At 48.7% G+C, this 19,367-nt stretch overlaps 1 protein-coding gene across 1 annotated transcript in view; it reads left to right on the forward strand.

The window, feature by feature from the left end:
* The window catches only part of NUFIP1 (nuclear FMR1 interacting protein 1), a 211,357-nt gene that overhangs the window by 166,422 nt on the left and 25,568 nt on the right, over nucleotides 1-19,367 (forward strand). Inside the window, exons 6-7 of the mRNA XM_063952833.1 lie at nucleotides 4,569-4,661; nucleotides 6,045-6,280. Of these exons, the coding sequence (XP_063808903.1) occupies nucleotides 4,569-4,661; nucleotides 6,045-6,280 (329 nt within the window). The remainder of the gene's footprint in view (nucleotides 1-4,568; nucleotides 4,662-6,044; nucleotides 6,281-19,367) is intronic.

The following is a 19,367-nucleotide window of genomic DNA, read 5'->3' on the forward strand; positions in this document are numbered from 1 at the left end:
AGCTGTCTCCCGCCACTCCGGTTTTTCAAGGCACGACTGCCTCTGTCGGACAACAAGAAGGCGTTTTGGCAGGTTGCCATTCAGTCTCTGCTGGATTCAGCAGTTTTTAATTCCAGGCCTGGTACACCAACAAGGTCAGGGTTATTATTCCCGTATGTTTGTGGTACCGAAGCCGGAGGCCTCCGTCGCAGTCTCAATCAGTAAGTCACTTACTACAGATTGAAGATGGAATTTCTGCGGTCAGTATTTGCATATTTGGAGCCACAAGATTGCATGATTGCGCTTGATCTCCAGGATGCGTACTTACACATTCCGGCTTGGTCACCTCATCACAGGTTCTTGCGTTTTGCAATACGCCACAACCATTAACAGTTTCAGGCTATACCGTTTGGCCTCTTGTCAGCGCCTCGGGTATTCACCAAAGTGATGTTTGTGATGATAGCTCATCTCAGATCCCTGGCAGTGACAATCATTCCATACCTGCTCATAAGAGCTCCGTCTCAACAGATGCTCCTCCGACTTGCGCTGCTAACGTACACCACGGTTGCAGTGTCAACTTCAAAAACAATCGCATCTAATTCCGTCTCAACGACTTCAATTCCTAGGTATGATTCCAGATACGGTAAATCAAAGAATTTACCTGCTACACCAGAAAGTACAGATTATACGCCATCTGGTACAATTAGTGCTCAAGCCACGCACACTATTGGTACATTTGTGTATTCGCCTATTAGGAACAATGATGGGCTTTCGAAGCGCTTCAGTTCGGAGGTTTTCACTCGCGTCCATTTCAACAGCAGTGGTCGCCCTCACATAGGCAGATTCCCCACAGGGGGGCGAGGGTGTCTCTACTCTGGGCGAGAGTCTCAGAGGTTGGGGAGTTGTAGTTTAAAATGGTCAGCGACAGGGTCTCTAGACGAATCACGACAGATTGCTGTCTATAAATGTCCTGGAACTCCGTGCAATTTACAATGCACTACATGCTTCGCTCTCAGACTGTCCAAGTGCAGTCAGACAACGCGACGGCAGTCGCATACACAACAACCTGGGAGGAACGAGAAGCCGCATGACAATGCGGGAAGTAGCTCGAATCCTCAATTGCCCAGAATACCACAAGGTGATATTGTCGACTGGGTTCATTCCGGGAGTGGACAACTGCTAGACGGATGATCTCAGCCGTCGGGATTTTCATCCAGGAGACTGGGCATTAAATCCAGAGGTGTTTCACATGTTGGTCCACAGGTGGGGTTACCCTCAGGTGGACATGATGGCATCTCGCCACAATTACAAACGCCCCAGTATGTGTCCAGAACGACAGATCCAAGGGCAGTGGCGGTGGATGCTCTCACAATCGCGTGGCCGTACAGCCTCGTGTATCTGTTTCCACCGTTTTCCGCTGCTCTCTCAGTTGCTAAAACGGATCAAAAGAGAGTCCGTCACAGTCATACTAGTGATGCCTCATTGGTCTTGGAGAGCTTGGTTCTCGAATCTCCGCGGACTACTCGCAGACGATCCTTGGCCGCTCATACTACGTCGAGACCTGTTACAACAGGGTCCGTTCTTTTACCCCTATTTAGCGCGGCTGCGTTTGACGGGGTGGTTGTTGAGACCGCCCTCTTAAGAAGAGAGGGCATTACAGTATCGGTTATACCAACCATGTTACGAGCTAGGAAGCCGGTTACGGCAGCTCATTATTACAGAATTTGGCGTGCCTATATAGGTTGGTGTGAAGCTCGGAAGTTTCCGACATCATCTTTCAAGTTATCCCGTATTCTGTTATTTTTACAGACCGGGTTGGATGGAGGACTGTGTTTATCTACACTGAAGGTGCAGGTATCTGCGTTGTCAATTTATTTTCAAAGACGATTGGCTCTATTGCCGTCAGTACACACTTTTCTGCAGGCTGTCCTCAGAGTACAGCCTCCTTTTATTCCACCTACAGCGCCATGGGACTTGAATCTGGTTTTAGATTTCTTACAGTCTTCATATTTTGAACCCTTACAGCAAGTGGATATTAAGTTTCTCACTTGGAAAACGATTTTTCTTCTAGCCTTAGCTTCGGCAAGGCGTTTTTCAAATTTGGGTGCCTTGTCATGCAAGCCACCGTATTTGGTGTTTCCTGATGACAGAGCGGAACTTCGGACGAATCCCGATTTCTTACCAAAGCTAGTGTCATCTTTTCACATCAATCAACCAATAGTAGTTCCTGTGTTGACAGCACATTCTAGAACTCTGAATGTGGTACGCGCATTACGCGTTTATATGTCCCGAACGTCTACAGTTCGTAATACGGATATGTTGTTTGTTCTCTATGATGCTGCCAAGTGGGGTTGGCCAGCTTCTCAGCAGACCTTATCCAGATGGATAAAACTGACTATACGTCAGGCTTACCTTAAGGCTAGGTTACAGTCGCCTACATCAGTAATAGCTCATCCCACAGGTTCTGTGGGAACGTCATGGGCAGCTGGTCGTGGAGCTTCTACGACGCAGCTTGACCGTGTGGCTACATGGTCTTCAGTGCACACGTTTGTGCGCTTTTACAAGTTTGATACGTTTGCGGCATCAGCATCTAGCTTTGGCCGCCTAGTGTTACAGGTGTCAAACAGCTCTCCCGCCCACGGGGGAAGCTTTGGTACGTCCCAAGAGTACTCCAGTGACCCCTAGTGGATGAAAAAGAAAATAGGATTTTGGTACTTAACAGGTAAATCCTTTTCTTTGAATCCATAGGGGGCACTGGACGCCCACCCAGAGCAGTTTTACCTGGGTTGTATTAAGCTCAGGGGATCTTATGGTAACACATTTTCACCGACTGGTTCAAATTATAAGGTTCTATCGGTTATGGTGTCAACTGTTTCGTTGTCAGTAACGTTATGTGTCAACTTTGTTGTTGTCCGTTATGTTATAGGAATTCTCCATTGTCAACCTCTCTATAGTTCCTATTCGGCTCAGTAAAAAACACTGAGGTACTCGGGGATATGGAGGGATGGAGAGTTCTAAATTTAAATATTCAGTGCCTTTGTTCTGCTAAAGCCGTCCATATCCCAAGAGTACTCCAGTGCCCCCTATGGATTCAAAGAAAAGGATTTACCTGGTAAGTACCAAAATCCTATTTTTCCCGCTGGTGTTTCTCCTCATCGATTTATACTCTGGCACAGCGCTGGGGTCCATATAGTACATGATCTATGTTCTCAAGTTCATGGATGACAATAGATGATCTTAAGCGTAAGTTCTCCTTATCCCTGTCATTCTTTGAATACTTTCTGATTCGTCACTTCCTCCTCTCTTTACCTCAAAATGATGTTATGTGGGATCTTACTCCCTTTGAATCCTTATGTGCCAAAAACACCATATGTAATGGGTTGATCTCGCTAATATATCCTCTATTAATCGGAGCAGACTCGCCATGAGCGGGAGTTGAAGAGGGACCTAGGTCCCCCCCCCTTCCCCCTCCGGACGACACTTGTTGGGCAGAAGTACGAGAGGGCATAGCTAAAAGTTCTATCTCAACCAGACTTAAGGAAACAGCATACAAATTATACTATAGGTGGTACTACACCCCGGACAAATTGTCTAGGATATTCCCTTCTGCTACTCCTGTGTGTTGGCGGGGATGTGGTCAAAGGGGAACTCTTTTCCATATTTGGTGGACTTGTCCGCATATAGTTCACTTTTGGAATGATGTACTTGTTGTATTGAAATCCCTCTCGGGTCTCCCACTCACGCTGGACCCGTGGATATTTTTATTGGCACGCCTATTTCCCATTTCCAGACTTAGACCCACTCTTGAATAAATTGTTTTCCCATATCTTAGTAGCCGCTAAATCCTTAATTGCTAGGAATTGGAAGTCCTCCGCTGCTCCTACAATCCCCGCACTGACTAATTATGTTTGGTTTGTTGCTAATATGGAGAAAATTACTTACGATCTATATGACTGTCCCCACAAATTTGAACTAGTTTGGGATCCTTGGTTGCTTGCAGTGTCTTCCTCACACTGATTTGTAAAGTCTGTCTGTCTCAACCCTTCTGGTTACACTGGCAATTTCGTCCTTGGGCCCTCCCTCCGGATGTCCTCCTGCTCTTTTCTCATTTTATGGTAATTTATTGTTCTTCTCTTTGTGCCTACATTGTCATAATTATGTCCTATATATATTGCTACACTATGTACCTTCTTTACCTCACATCCTGGACCGACTGTTCTTTTCCTTTGTCTCCGTCCTTTCTTCTTTCCCCGCTCATCCTTTTCCCTTCCTTCTCTCTTCTTTTCCCCTGTCCATGTTTTGTCCCCCCTTGAGGGACACATTTGTTTGTTAATTGTTTAAAATTAAAAACACCAAGGAGTATTGGTTGTACTTTTTATTATGCACATATGTCTGTTTTGAATATTTCTCTTTTTCTCCTTGTACAAATAAAGAGTTTAAAACAAAACATAAAGACACCTTTTTTTTGTGTTGTGTTATCTTTGAAATATTACATATGGTTCCATTTAACGCTTCCATTTAAAGTTCTTTATAGCTTCTGTATATTGCAACTGTTTATATGCATAACTTTATTTTTTTCTCCTTTTTAGAAACTATCCAACACTACAAAACGTAGCCAGGAAGCAACAGCTCCACAAAGACAAAGAACAACGTGGAGAAGTGCTAAAAACGGCTCAATTTAGGTTTGTATGATATTTTGTAGCCAATGCAGTGACACCTGGAGTCTCCCTGTGTGTTGTATCTCGGTGCTTGAAGCTGTGCACAGCTCATTACAAATTCACATCCATCCATTTGCACTTCACTTGAACTATAGAGTTTTGGAATGTAGTCATGCGTGTACTCTATAGTACCATGTTACCCAGATAGGCACACCATGATGTGGATAAATTTGAGTCTACGCGGTGTTCAATGACTGCTCTTGTTCTTCCCTAAACTATAGGTAAATTATTTGCGCTGGAGAGTCTGTGATCATGTGACTGGCCTAGCCTGTTGCTTATTTCCGCATGTTTGTTGTAGGAACAAGCCCACTTTTTGACTTAACACTTTTGTAAACGCACTTTACCAAGTGCAATATGTTTGTTTATAGAGCCATGGTGTGTTACATCTCAATTTTTGTTTTAACGTGCTTTGTTGAAATAAAAAAAAGTTTAATACTACAAACTTTATTGAAAATTATTTTTTACTCTGATATATTAACATGATCATTGTTGAAAATATGTTTTTTTACCATCTGAGTAAATGTATTTTGTCATTCATGTAAAAAAATAATAATAAAGCTTGTGTTCTCGGATACCAAAAGGGTAATGAGAATTGTCCAGTGAAATAAGTCTCTTCAATACTGATTTATAAAGCATAGAATGATCTGATTAAACGAGCACAGACCCACTGATTCTATGAAGCGTCATTGACCATGACAAAGGTTGGCTGAGCCCCACGGAAATGTTGATTACGTAAAATGGCAAAACCTAGAAACAAAGCTTGTAATCCAGTAAGATCACGAGCACTGTATATATGTGTGTATATACTGTACATTGGCAATCTCCTGATTTAAGCTTTCTGCTGATTACTGAGTAATGTGGTATACTTGTGCCTGCAGGAGTAAGACTGTGAAATCTTTATCCAAAAATAACTGCAGGTTTTAAAACAATGCTTATTTTGGAGACTGCAATAGCCCATTGACCCTTTACGACCTGTGTTTTATCTCTCCCTTAAAAGCAGTGATACTTTTGTCTTAAGTTTTGGTTATAGTGTAAAAATCAAGCAATACCTTAACATGGTTTTACTGTGTTTTGGGCTCATATCCAATAACCTTGTATTGTCTGAAAGAATAAGGTCTAAGTTGGTTCCACTGCCGGTTATACAATAGAGCCCTGAATGGTTACGTAGACCACTGTTTTACATTGTATCAGCATATACTGTATGTATATTACAGTATTTCATTTTCAGTCTCCTAGTTCAGGGACTTGGCAGTGACCGCCTTTCTGTCTGTTTATGTAGTGTTGTCAGATGTTTCACTTTCCCTGTGTCATTATTTGATCTGCACTAATCTGCTTGTGTACTTGCAGTAAGATGAAGGGAATGAAGAATGGTGCAGGAGGCAGTGACAAAAATAATTGGCCAAGTAAAAATTACAAAAACCAAAGGAACTTCAGAAACAAATTCAGGAAAAATCAGTCTGGGGGACAAACAGACCCTCCACAAGCAGAAGGAAATAATGCTGGTGCTCCTGAGGAAACGCGGACCAGTCAGGTTAAAGAGAAACCAGTGAACCCATTAGACATACTGGCTGGAAGTGATCCAGGTAAGAGGTTTTCTTTGATTGGGGGAGATGTATCAAACCTGGAAGAGAGATAAAATAGAGAGCTAATTTACCAGCCAGTCAGCTCCTAGCTGCCATGTTACAGGCTGTGTTTGAAAAATTATTATTATGAGCTAAGTGGTTGGTACTTTCTCTCTAAACTTTATCGCTTTCCAGGTTTATGCATCTACCTCATTATTTTTTATAGAAATACAAAATTCTCCTGCTGAATTATGCTGTTAAACCTTTCAGTGCCAGGAGTTTCATTATTTCTCTTACGTCCTAGAGCAGGCTTTTTCAACCAGTGTGCCGTGGCACACTAGTGTGCCGCGACCAGTTGCAAGGTGTGCCGCGGAGCCAGAGCAGCTTCCTGCACCTTCAGAGTGAACTGTTGGCCCGTGCTCTTCTTAGAGGACCAGTCATGCTCTGGCCATGACCTATGCCTTGAAAACGCTGTGATATCATAGGTCACAGCCGCCGCGTCTCACCACCCAGCCAGCCCACCCGCCTGCATACACATCTTTCAGTTCCCGCCTGCATACACAGCTTTCCTTGCCCACCCACATCCACACCTGCCCGACCGCCCGCTGCTCAGTATTAGCAGAACTCCACTATGAACAGACCCCCCCAATACTGAGTGACAGGGAGGAGGACAGATGATAATATTTGTTATTTTATTTCTCCTGTGGGGAATAATAGGATTTATGAGGGGAGAATAAGAATTTATGGATTTATGGGGGGGCGGGGGGAATAATGTGAATAATTCATTTGGGGAGCAATAGGATTTATGTGGGGAGCAATGTGATTGTTTTTTCTGTGTAGTCCAATGTATGTGTGGATTTTTATTTATTTTTTTACTGTGAGGGCCAATGTGTGTGTTTTGTTTTTTTCTGTGGGGAACTGATGGTGTGCCTTGGCAATTTTAAAATATTGTTTGGTGTGCCGCGAGTTAAAAAAGGTTGAAAATCACTGTCCTAGAGGATGTTGGGAACTCCGTAAGGATCATGGGGTATAGACTGGCTCCGCAGGAGACATGGGCACTATAAAGAACTTTAGAATGGGTGTGCACTGGCTCCTCCCTCTATGCCCCTCCTCCAGACCTCAGTTAGATCTTGTGCCCAGAGGAGATAGGGTGCATTACAGGGGAGCTCTCCTGAGTTTCTTTGAAAAATAATTTTGTTAGGTTTTTTATTTTCAGGGAGACCTGCTGGCAACAGGCTCCCTGCATCGTGGGACTGAGGAGAGAGAAGCAGACCTACTTAAGTGATAGGCTCTGCTTCTTAGGCTACTGGACACCATTAGCTCCAGAGGGAGTCGGAACGCAGGTCTCCCCTCGCCGTTCGTCCCAGAGCCGCGCTGCCGTCCTCCTCACAGAGCCGGAAGATAGAAGCCGGGTGAGTATAAGAAGAAAAGAAGACTTCTTAGGCGGCAGAAGACTTCAGATCTTCCCTGAGGTAAGCGCGCAGCGGTAACGCTGCACGCCATTGCTCCCACACACAACACACACTAGCAGGCACTGATGGGTGCAGGGCGCAGGGGGGGCGCCCTGGGCAGCAATAAAAACCTCTAAGTCTGGCATCTATATGTATATGGGCAGTGATTATAAAAAATACCCCGCCAGTTTTATACATTTGAGCGGGACCAAAGCCCGCCGCTGGAGGGGGCGGAGCTTGGTCCCTCAGCACTAACCAGCGCCATTTTCTCCACAGAGAACTGCAGAGAAGCTGGCTCTCCGGTCTCTCCCCTGCTGAACACGGTGACACAGGGCTGAAAAGAGGGGGGGGGGGGGGCACTTTTAAGGTGCAGTGAGTGTATTACACAGTTAATTATATATCTCCTATATAATAGCCCAGATCTGTGACTTTGTGACTCATTTGCTAACGCTGGGCGGAGTCACAACACTGGGCGGAGTTAGTCAAATGAGTCACAGATCTGGGCAAATCTATAGGAGACTAGGAGCAGAAGCAGATGGTATGGGCATGGCACAGGCAGGGGTGCATACCTACCAGCTTTCTTCAGGCAGGAGGGACACACATGTGGCGAAAAGGGGGCGTGACCAACGAAAAGGGGTGTGGCTTCACTGGAGGGCCCCCGTTTTCGTCAGTGAGGGGGCATGCCCAGCGCTCTGTGAGCTGCTGGCATGCCCCCAGGGGCGGATTATGAGTCCGGGGGGCCCAGGGCACTTGAGACAGGGGAGCCCTATCTCATTGCTGAGCCTGCTGTGGGTTTGGGGGCGTGGCCTAATCGCGACTGCGTGGCCACGCCCCCTTATGCAAATTCCGGATATATTTTTTTCATGGGATTTTGGCCCCTCAGCTTGGGCTAAATCCAGAGGGGGTTGTCGCTCCCCCCTACACACCCGCACAGGCAGAAGAAAGCAGGGACCCTGCAACACCACAGACCTGCCAACACGCAGCAGCGTGCGCTGGCTGTAGCACAATGCTGCTGCTGTTACTGGCAGGACGGGGAGCTTAAGAGCTGGGACAGAGCTACTCCAGCCGGGGAGGCCCCTAAAACTGTGGGGCCCACGGTACGTACCCCCTGGCCCTCCCCCCTTAATCCGGCTCTGCTGCCGGAACCCCCCCTTAATCCGTACCCCCTGATGCCCCCTCTCCTCCTGTCTTCACTAAATAGACGCTGTGCGCATCTATTCACCGCTGTTCTGCTAAGCAGAACAGCGAGTTCAGGAGCTTCCCAAATGACCCCCCTTCACCGCGGGATACTGTGGGCCACGGGTGGGACAGCGGGACAGACCCCAAAAAAATGGGACTGTCCCGCGAAAATCGGGACAGTGGGGGAGGTATGGTGTTGTGTGAGGAGGTATGCCGTACAGACAGACGGGCACCGGTTCACTGTGTGCTTGACCCCCCACATCAGCAAACTCAGCAGGGGCTCTCTGGCGCGGAGGAGCGTCACTTTCTGGCACACTCCACGCTTCTTAGCTGCAGTTTTGTGGGGCACCTGCTGCTGTGCAGGTTCCGTAGTGCCTCTGTTATCTCCAGCCCCGGCAACCCCACCGCTAGCTGCAGCGCTGCCACCCGCAGTGAGGTGCGCCCAGGTCTTTCACACACTTTAGCCGGCGGGTAGCGCTGCAGAAGTCCGCACTGATTGCAGGCTCCGACCCCCTCCTCCCTCCAGCCGCAGCGTCTCCTGGGAGCTAACCAGTCACTCCCAGTCTCCCCTTTCTACAGTGCCTGGCAGCCGCGAGGTCCGCGCCGCGTGCATGCTATGACCCCTTCCTCCCTCCAGCCGCAGCATCTCCCGGGGACTAACCAGTCACTCCCAGTCTCCCCTTACCACAGTGCCTGGCAGCTGTGTAAGGTCTGCGGTGTGTGACTGAGGAGGGGGAGGGATGCGGACGGGCAGAGGAAGCAGGACTCCAGCCTGAGAGAGTCAGCCATGCCAAGTCTCCACCAGCAGCAGATCCCAACAGGTTGGAGTGGAACAGCAGCAGCCAGCAGCTGTGACTCCGGTAAGACACATCTGTCTGTCACCACTGTTCTGTCCCTAATACCAATCTCTCCCGTGCCCTGTGTTCTGTCATGTCCCTGTCACCCCTGGCCTTGCCCTGTCACCCTTATCCTGGCCCTTTCACCCGTATCCTGGCCATTTCACCCTTATCCTGGCCCTTATCCTGGCCATTTCACCCTTATCCTGGCCCTGTCACCCTTATGCTGGCCCTGTCACCCCTGTGCTTGCCCTGTCAACCCTATAATGGCCCTGTCACCCCTGTCCTGGTCCTGCCGCCCCTACCCTGGGCATGTCACCCCTATCCTGTCCCTGTCATTTCTGTCCTGGCCCCGTCTCCCCTGTCCTGGCCCCGTCTCTCCTGTCCTGGCCCCGTCTCCCCTGTCCTGGCCCCGTCTCCCCTGTCCTGGCCCTGTTACTGCATACCCTCCAACTACCTTTTTGGCAGGTACAGTCCCCGCAACGCCTCCAGATCCCTCCCCAATGCACCACACCTCCGCACCTTCCCCTACACCACATGCGGCACCCCACCCCTCCCCCACACGCTGTGCCTCCAGACCCCCTACACCACCCACTGCTCCCATTCCCCCGCCCCTCCACCACCCACAGCACCTCCAGGCCCCCTCCACCATCCACCCCCCATATATGTCTCCCCCACACCTGCCCCCCTCCACCCACAGCATCTGCAGACACCCTCCTCAATCCGTGGTCCCCCCCCCCCCCACTCCTCCCCCACCCACGGCACCCCTACACCTGCCCCTCCACCACCTGCAGCGCTTCGAGACCCCCTTCCCCATCTGCCGCACCACCTGTACCTGCTCCTCCCCCACCCATGGTGCCTCCGGACCCCCTACCCCACCCCCGGCACCACCACCCCTTCCCATCCCACAGCACCTCTGGAACCCTTCACCCATCCGCAACATCCCTGCACCTGCCCCTCTCCCACCCATGGCACCCCTGCCCCTCCCCCACCTGCAGTGCCTCTGGACCCCTCCCCCATCTGCAGCCCCCACTCCTCTGCCCCTCCCCCATCCGTAGCACCTCCCGACCCTTCCCCATCCGGGCCCCCCCACGCATCCGCCCCCTCCTCCACCCGCAGCATCTACAGACACCCTCCCCCATCCGCAGTCCCCCCCGCACCCGCTACATTCTGTACATCATGCCCTGCAGGTGCTGTTCACGCTGTCGCAAGGGGCTGCGCCTCCTTCACCAACGCACGCCCTTTCATTGTGCAATATTTAACCACTAACAAAGGAATGCAGGTAATACTCCATATAATACAAATATTGAACCCCAGAAAGGCATGCAAGGGTTAAGGGGCCGTAGCCCCTTGCGACGGTGTGAAGAGCGCCCGCAGGGCGCGATGAAGCACCTAGTATGTGTGTGTATGTGTATGTATGTATGTGTGTGTATATATATATATGTGTGTGTATATATATATATATATATATATATATATATATATATATATATATATATAAGCGCTATATTATCTGTGAAATTGTTTCCAGTGTCAGTCGGCCCTGGGTGTGTGCTGGCATACTCCCTCTCTGTCTCTCCAAAGGGCCTTATTGGGGAACTGTCTCCTTATAACTATATCCCTGTGTGTGTGTGGGGGTGTCTGTACGAGTGTGTCAACATGTCTGATGCGGAAGGCTCATCTAAGGACGAGGTGGAGCAGATGATTGTGGTGTCTCCGTCGGCAACGCCAACTCATGATTGGTTGGACATGTGGAATGTTTTAAATGCAAATGTGACCTTATTACATAAGATAATGGACAAAGCAGAGTCCAGGGAAAAAGCAGGGAGTCAATCCACGGCTTCGACTGGGTCATAGGGCCCTTCTGGGTCTCAGAAACGTCCCCTATCCCAAATAGCAGACACTGATACGGACACGGATTCTGACCCAGTGTCGACTACGATGATGCGAGGTTGCACCCAAGGGTGGCCAAAAGTATTCATTATATGATTATTGCAATAAAAGATGTTTTGCATATCACAGATGACCCCTCTGTCCCTGACACGAGGGTGCACATGTATAAGGAAAAGAAACCTGAGGTAACCTTTCCCCCATCTCATGAGCTGAACGAGTTATTTGAAAAAGCTTGGGAAACTCCAGACAAAAAGCTGTAGATTCCCAAGAGGATTCTTATGGCGTATCCTTTCCCTGCACAGGACAGGGTACGTTGGGAATCCTCACCCAGGATGGACAAGGCTTTAACGCGCCTGTCCAAGAAGGTGGCGCTACCGTCTCCAGACACGGCAGCCCTCAAGGATCTGCTGATCGCAGACAGGAAACTACTTTAAAATCTATTTATACGCATACGGGTGCTTTACTTAGACCGGCAATAGCATCGGCATGGGTATGTAGCGCAGTTGCAGCTTGGACAGATACCTGGTCAGCTGACCTTGATACCCTAGACAGGGATACCATTTTATTGACCTTAGGTCACATTAAAGACGCGGTCTTATATATGAGGGACGCTCAAAGAGACATTGGGCTGCTAGGTTCGAGAGGCAACGCCATGGCGATTTCTGCTAGGCGAGCCCTGTGGACCCGCCAATGGACGGGTGATGCCGACTCAAAGAAGCATATGGAGGTTTTGCCATGCAAAGGTGAAGTTTTATTTGGGGAAGGTCTCGCGGACCTGGTTGCCACAGCTACCGCGGGTAAATCTACCTTTTTGCCTTTTGTTCCCCCACAGCAAAAGAAAACTCCACAATATCAGATGCAGTCCTTTCGGTCGCATAAGTCCAGAAGAGGTCGGGGCTCATCTTTCCTCGCCAGAGATAAGGGTAGAGGGAAGAGAACACCTGCTCCGGCTAGTTCCCAGGAGCAGAAGTCCTCCCCGGCTTCTACTAAAACCACCGCATGACGCTGGGGCTCCACTGAGGGAGTCCGCACCGGTGGGGGCATGTCTTCGACTCTTCAGCCAGGTCTGGGTTCTGTCAGACGTGGATCCTTGGGCGATGGATATTGTATCCCAAGGCTACAAACTGGAATTCTAAGAGGTGCCCCCTCGCCGATTTTTCAAGTCGGTCTTGCCAGCTTCACCCCCATAGAGGGAAGTAGTGTTAGCTGCAATTCAAAAGCTGTGTCAACAGCAAGTGATTGTCAGGGTTCCCCTAGTCCAACAGGGGAAAGGGTACTATTCAACCCTGTTCGTGGTCCCGAAGCCGGATGGTTCGGTCAGGCCCATTTTAAATCTAAAATCCCTAAACCTGTACTTGAAAAAGTTCAAATTCAAGATGGAATCGCTCCGGGCGGTGATCTCCAGTCTGGAAGGGGGGGATTTTATGGTGTCACTCGACATAAAGGATGCATACCTTCATGTCCCCATATATCCTCCTCATCTGGCGTACCTGAGATTCGCTGTACAGGACTGTCATTACCAGTTTCAGACGTTGCCGTTTGGGCTTTCCATGGCCCCGAGGATTTTCACCAAGGTAATGGCGGAAATGATGGTGCTCCTGCACAGGCAGGGAGTCACAATTATCCTGTACTTGGACGATCTCCTGATAAAGATGAGATCAAGAGACCAGTTACTGAAAAGCATGGCACTCTCTCTGAGGGTACTACAACAACACGGCTGGCTATTAAATTTGGCAAAGTCGCAGTTGATACCGACCACTCGACTGTCGTTTTTGGGCATGATTCTCGACACGGAACGGCAGAGGGTTTTTCTCCCAATGGAAAAAGCTCTGGAAATCCAGAACATGGTTAGGGATCTGCTGAAGCCAAAAAGTGTCAATTCATCAATGCACTCGAGTGTTGGGAAAGATGGTGGCGCCCTACGAGGCCATTCCGTTTGGCAGGTTCCATGCAAGAACGTTTCAGTGGGACCTACTGAACAAATGATCAGGGTCCCATCTCCAAATGCATCGGATGATAAGCCTGTCCCCCAGGGCCAGGATATCTCTCCGGTGGTGGCTCCACAGTGCTCACCTCCTAGAGGGTCCCAGGTTCGGAATCCAGGATTGGGTTTTGGTGACCACGGACGCGAGCCTCCGAGGCTGGGGAGCGGTCACACAAGGAAAACATTTTCAAGGAATATGGTCAAGCCAGGAGACTTGTCTGCACATAAATGTGCTGGAATTGAGGGCCATATACAACGGCCTGAGACCGGTGGAGCCTCTTCTTCGCAGCCTACCTGTACTGATCCAATCAGACAACATCATAGCCGTGGCACATGTAAACCGCCAGGGCGGAACAAGAAGCAGAGCAGCGATGGCGGAGGCCACCAGGATTCTTCGCGGGGTGGAAAATCATGTAAGCGCTCTGTCAGCTGTCTTCATCCCGGGAGTGGACAACTGGGAAGCAGACTTCCTCAGCAGACACGATCTTCATCCAGGAGAGTGGGGGCTTCATCAAGAGGTCTTTGCAGAAGTGACAAACGGTTGGGGACTCCCTCAAATAGACATGATGGCGTCACGCCTCAACAAAAAGCTTCGGACGTATTGTTCCAGGTCGAGGGACCCTCAAGCAATAGCAGTAGACGCACTAGTGACACCGTGGGTGTATCAGTCGGTCTATGTGTTCCCTCCACATCCACTCATCTCAAAGATATTGAGGATCATAAGAAGAACAAGAGTTCAAACGATACTCATTGTTCCAGACTGGCCCCGAAGGGCCTGGTATCCAGATCTTCAGGAAATACTCACAGAAGATCCTTGGCCTCTTCCTCTACGAGAGGACCTGTTACAACAGGGGCCGTGTGTGTTCCAAGACTTACCGCGGTTACGTTTGACGGCATGGCGGTTGAACGCCAAATCCTAGCTAGGAAAGGTATTCCAGGAGAGGTCATCCCTACTCTACTTAAAGCTAGAAAGGAGGTAACGGCGAAGCATTATCACCGTAGCTTGAGGAAGTATGTGTCTTGGTGTGAATCCAGGAATGCTCCTACGGAGGTTTTTCAGCTGGGTCGTTTTCTCCATTTTCTACAGGCAGGGCTGGATATGGGCCTAAAGTTAGGCTCCATTAAGGTGCTGATTTCAGCTTTATCAATATTTTTTCAGAAGGAATTAGCCTCCCTTCCAGAAGTGCAGACTTTTGTGAAGGGAGTACTGCACATCCAACCTCCTTTTGTGCCCCCAATGGCACCGTGGGACCTTAACGTGGTGTTACAGTTCCTTAAATCACATTGGTTTCAACCACTTCAAACTGTTGAGTTAAAATTTCTCACTTGGAAAGTAGTCGTGTTATTGGCCTTGGCATCTGCAAGGCGGGTATCAGAATTGGCGGCCTTGTCTTACAAGACCCCCTATCTGATTTTCCATATGGATAGTGCGGAATTGAGAACTCGTCCGCAATTTCTACCTAAGGTGGTTTCGTCGTTTCACATGAACCAACCTATTTTAGTGCCGGTGGCTATGGATGTCTTGGAGGATTCCAAGTCTCTGGATGTAGTCAGGGCTTTAAAAATCTATGTAGCCAGAACGGCTCGTATTAGGAAGACAGAGGCTCTGTTTATCCTATATGCGGCCAACAAGGTTGGTGCTCCTGCTTCCAAGCAGACTATCGCACGCTGGATCTGTAACACGATTCAGCAGGCTCATTCTACGGCTGGATTGCCGTTACCAAATTCTGTAAAGGCCCATTCCACTAGGAAGGTGGGCTCTTCTTGGGCGGCTGCCCGAGGCGTCTCGGCATTACAGCTTTGCCGAGCAGCTACTTGGTCGGGTTCAAACACTTTTGCAAAGTTCTATAAGTTTGATACCCTGGCTGATGAGGACCTCTCTTTTGCTCAATCGGTGCTGCAGAGTCATTCGCACTCTCCCGCCCGGTCTGGAGCTTTGGTATAAACCCCATGGTCCTTACGGAGTCCCAGCATCCTCTAGGACGTAAGAGAAAATAAGTCTGTGGTGTGACAGAAATTTGCTGGTAAGCATGGATTGGTAGGTGGTACACTTTACGTCTTATTTAGATGTACAGATGTGTTCTCTTACATCTAGCCTCAATATGCCACGTAGCGGGAGATGCCTGGCAAGAGTGAGCGGACAGGTTCCGTGCAACCCAGCTAGTGTCTGTCTTTTTTTGGATGAGGCAGAATATGTATCCTAATCGCAGTATGATGCAACTAGGACGCATCAGCAGACTGTGCTGATTAATTTGATATGGGACACTTGTATATCTATGTGAGTCTGTATATGAAGCACAACAGAACTTTTTATGGGAAAAAGTTGCGCACACATATTCAAGTGTCGTACATCAAATTAATTAGCAAAGTCTCATGGTGTGTTGCATCACGTTGCTTCTACTGTTGGGTACACATTGTACGATTTGTCAAATGATGTTGCTGTTCCTGAGCGATCAGACCACAAATTATTCTGTGCGAATGCACAATGTTGCGCTCACATGGAATCATCCGTCGCTTCCACCGATCTTTCTGCGTGTTCAAAAGATCATGTGGTGCGTTTGACAATCCCATGCAGCACTATGCAGGAGGGGCCGGCATAGCGGGCGGTCGTGCACCGGATCGCTCCGTGTATATGGCCGCCCGATATGTTGGCCCTAGGGTCGTCCGACACATCGGTGGGTACCCACCTTATGACACATTTTCAGCAAAAAAGACCTATGCTAGGAGGGTCTCGTGACCTGGCGTGATAAGAGAGGCTGTTTGACGTGACTGTACCATAGATGTTTGAGGACATATCTGTAGATGATGCTTTAGCAGGAAAGGTTCATGTCTCTTGTAGGGTTTATCAGACTAGAGTTAGGGGTCTATGGTGGTCAGAAGTGCGAACGAAAGGATCGCAGAGCGGCTACAAAGTTTTGTTTGTGCAATTTAATAGTAGCTCAAAACCTACTCCGCGCTTGTGATCACTTCAGAACATTCAGTTCCTGTTTTGATGTCACAAACACGCCCTGCCACGTCTGCGTTTTTTCTGGCATGCCTGCGTTTTTTCCGAACACTCCATGAAAACGGTCAGTTGACACCCAGAAACGCCCACTTCATGTCAATCACTCTGCGGCAGCCATTGCGACTGAAAAGCATCACTAGACCCTGTGTGAAACTACAACGTTCGTTGTAATAGTATGTTGCGCGTGCGCATTGCGCCGCATGCGCAGAAGTGCCGTTTTTTTGCCTCATCGCTGCACAGCGAACTAATGCAGCTAGCGAACAACTCGGAATGACCCCCTATGTACTAATCCTTGGCGAAAGATAAAGTAGACAGAGATAAAGTACCAAGCAACTAGCTCCTGTCATTTTTCAAACACCGCCTGTAACATGGCATTTAGGAGCTGATTGGAACTTTATCTCTCTCCACTTTATCTCTCTCCAAGGCTTAGCACATAGGGGGTAATTGAGACTGCATCGCTGCAGCGGCGGCGATCGCAGTCTGAATTTTTTTGTGGAGTGTGTACGTGCGCACCCCGGGAGCCCAGTAAGATGCTAAGAGCATCTCTGGGCTGCGATTGCCTTTGCCTGATTGACAGGCAGAGGCGGGAGGGGGCTTGCCAACGGCATTAGAACTCCGTTGGCGGGATGCAGTCCGGACAATGCAGGCATGTCCGGACCATTGGGGTGGCGGGCCGCGGCGGCTGCGTGACGTTACATGCAGCCACTGCGATGCAGGATGTGGTGGGTAGCTCCCTGCCAAAGCGCAGGTAGGCAGCTACTCACCGGTGCAAAAGCATCGCCGGCGTGCAATACATTTGCACCAGTGCAGGGGGGCAGGGCCTGACATGCGGGGCGGACTAGCCCTGTGATGGGCGTCCCCCCGCATGTCTGGGTAACTGATCGTAGAGGTGCTAATCAGATCTGAATTAGGCCCATAGTCCCCTTAATGTGTTATCCTTACATACGGATCAGTATTGGATGAGATTCCTGCAGTACAGACAAAGATTTGTCCATTGGGATTATGGGCACAGGTAACGGCTATATAGGTTTATGATTAAAGCACATCAGTCAGGAACTTCTTGCTGATGTCCATTTTCAGTTGAGATTTAAATAAGATTCATGTGAGAGGTAGAGAACATCAGTAATATTAGCCATGATTATACAAGACATTACTCTATTATTTGTTCATGATGTTGTGATTAGATGCCATTGTCTGACTGGCTTTGATTGCATGTGTTTATATAATAGCACATAATGAGTTTTGGCTACTACGCAAAATGCGAAACAACTTGTATTTTCTACATTGTATGATTTTAATTTATGAATACACATTACTGTATTGTGATCTGTGTACTATATATGGGTGCATGGGGCATTGCTGTTTCTGGTTACACTGTTGCCTGTGTTGTAAATAATGTTATGTGAGAATGTTTGTTTTTAAATTATAAGTTCCCTTGTTTAGTTATGATTTATGTTCTGTATTGGATAGCTTGGTTATTGGTGCTAATTTGTTATGTAAAGATTCCAATCCTGAAATACTGTAGGGTTAATAATAAGAATTTACTTACCGATAATTCTATTTCTCGTAGTCCGTAGTGGATGCTGGGGACTCCGTCAGGACCATGGGGATTAGCGGCTCCGCAGGAGACAGGGCACAAAAGTAAAAGCTTTAGGATCAGGTGGTGTGCACTGGCTCCTCCCCCTATGACCCTCCTCCAAGCCTCAGTTAGGATACTGTGCCCGGACGAGCGTACACAATAAGGAAGGATTTTGAATCCCGGGTAAGACTCATACCAGCCACACCAATCACACTGTACAACCTGTGATCTGAACCCAGTTAACAGCATGATAACAGCGGAGCCTCTGAAAAGATGGCTCACAACAATAATAACCCGATTTTTGTAACAATAACTATGTACAAGTATTGCAGACAATCCGCACTTGGGATGGGCGCCCAGCATCCACTACGGACTACGAGAAATAGAATTATCGGTAAGTAAATTCTTATTTTCTCTGACGTCCTAAGTGGATGCTGGGGACTCCGTCAGGACCATGGGGATTATACCAAAGCTCCCAAACGGGCGGGAGAGTGCGGATGACTCTGCAGCACCGAATGAGAGAACTCCAGGTCCTCCTCAGTCAGGGTGTGCCCCTGACCAAGTAGCTGCTCGGCAAAGTTGTAAAGCGGGCAGCCGCCCAAGATGAGCCCACCTTCCTTGTGGAATGGGCATTTACATATTTTGGCTGTGGCAGGCCTGCCACAGAATGTGCAAGCTGAATTGTACTACACATCCAACTAGCAATCGTCTGCTTAGAAGCAAGAGCACCCAGTTTATTGGGTGCATACAGGATAACAGCAAGTCAGTTTTCCTGACTCCAGCCGTCCTGGAAACCTATATTTTCAGGGCCCTGACAACATCTAGCAACTTGGAGTCCTCCAAGTCCCTAGTAGCCGCAGGTACCACAATAAGCTGGTTCAGGTGAAACACTGACACCACCTTAGGGAGAAACTGGGGACGAGTCCGCAGCTCTGCCCTGTCCGAATGGACAATCAGATATGGGCTTTTGTGAGACAAAGCCGCCAATTCTGACACTCGCCTGGCCGAGGCCAGGGCCAACAGCATGGTCACTTTCCATGTGAGATATTTCAAATCCAGAGATTTGAGCGGTTTAAACCAATGTGATTTGAGGAATCCCAGAACTACGTTGAGATCCCACAGTGCCACTGGAGGCACAAAAGGGGGTTGTATATGCAGTACTCCCTTGACAAACTTCTGGAC

Source organism: Pseudophryne corroboree, chromosome 2 (genome assembly GCF_028390025.1).
Source record: "Pseudophryne corroboree isolate aPseCor3 chromosome 2, aPseCor3.hap2, whole genome shotgun sequence".
NCBI classification, from domain to species: Eukaryota; Metazoa; Chordata; class Amphibia; order Anura; family Myobatrachidae; genus Pseudophryne; species Pseudophryne corroboree.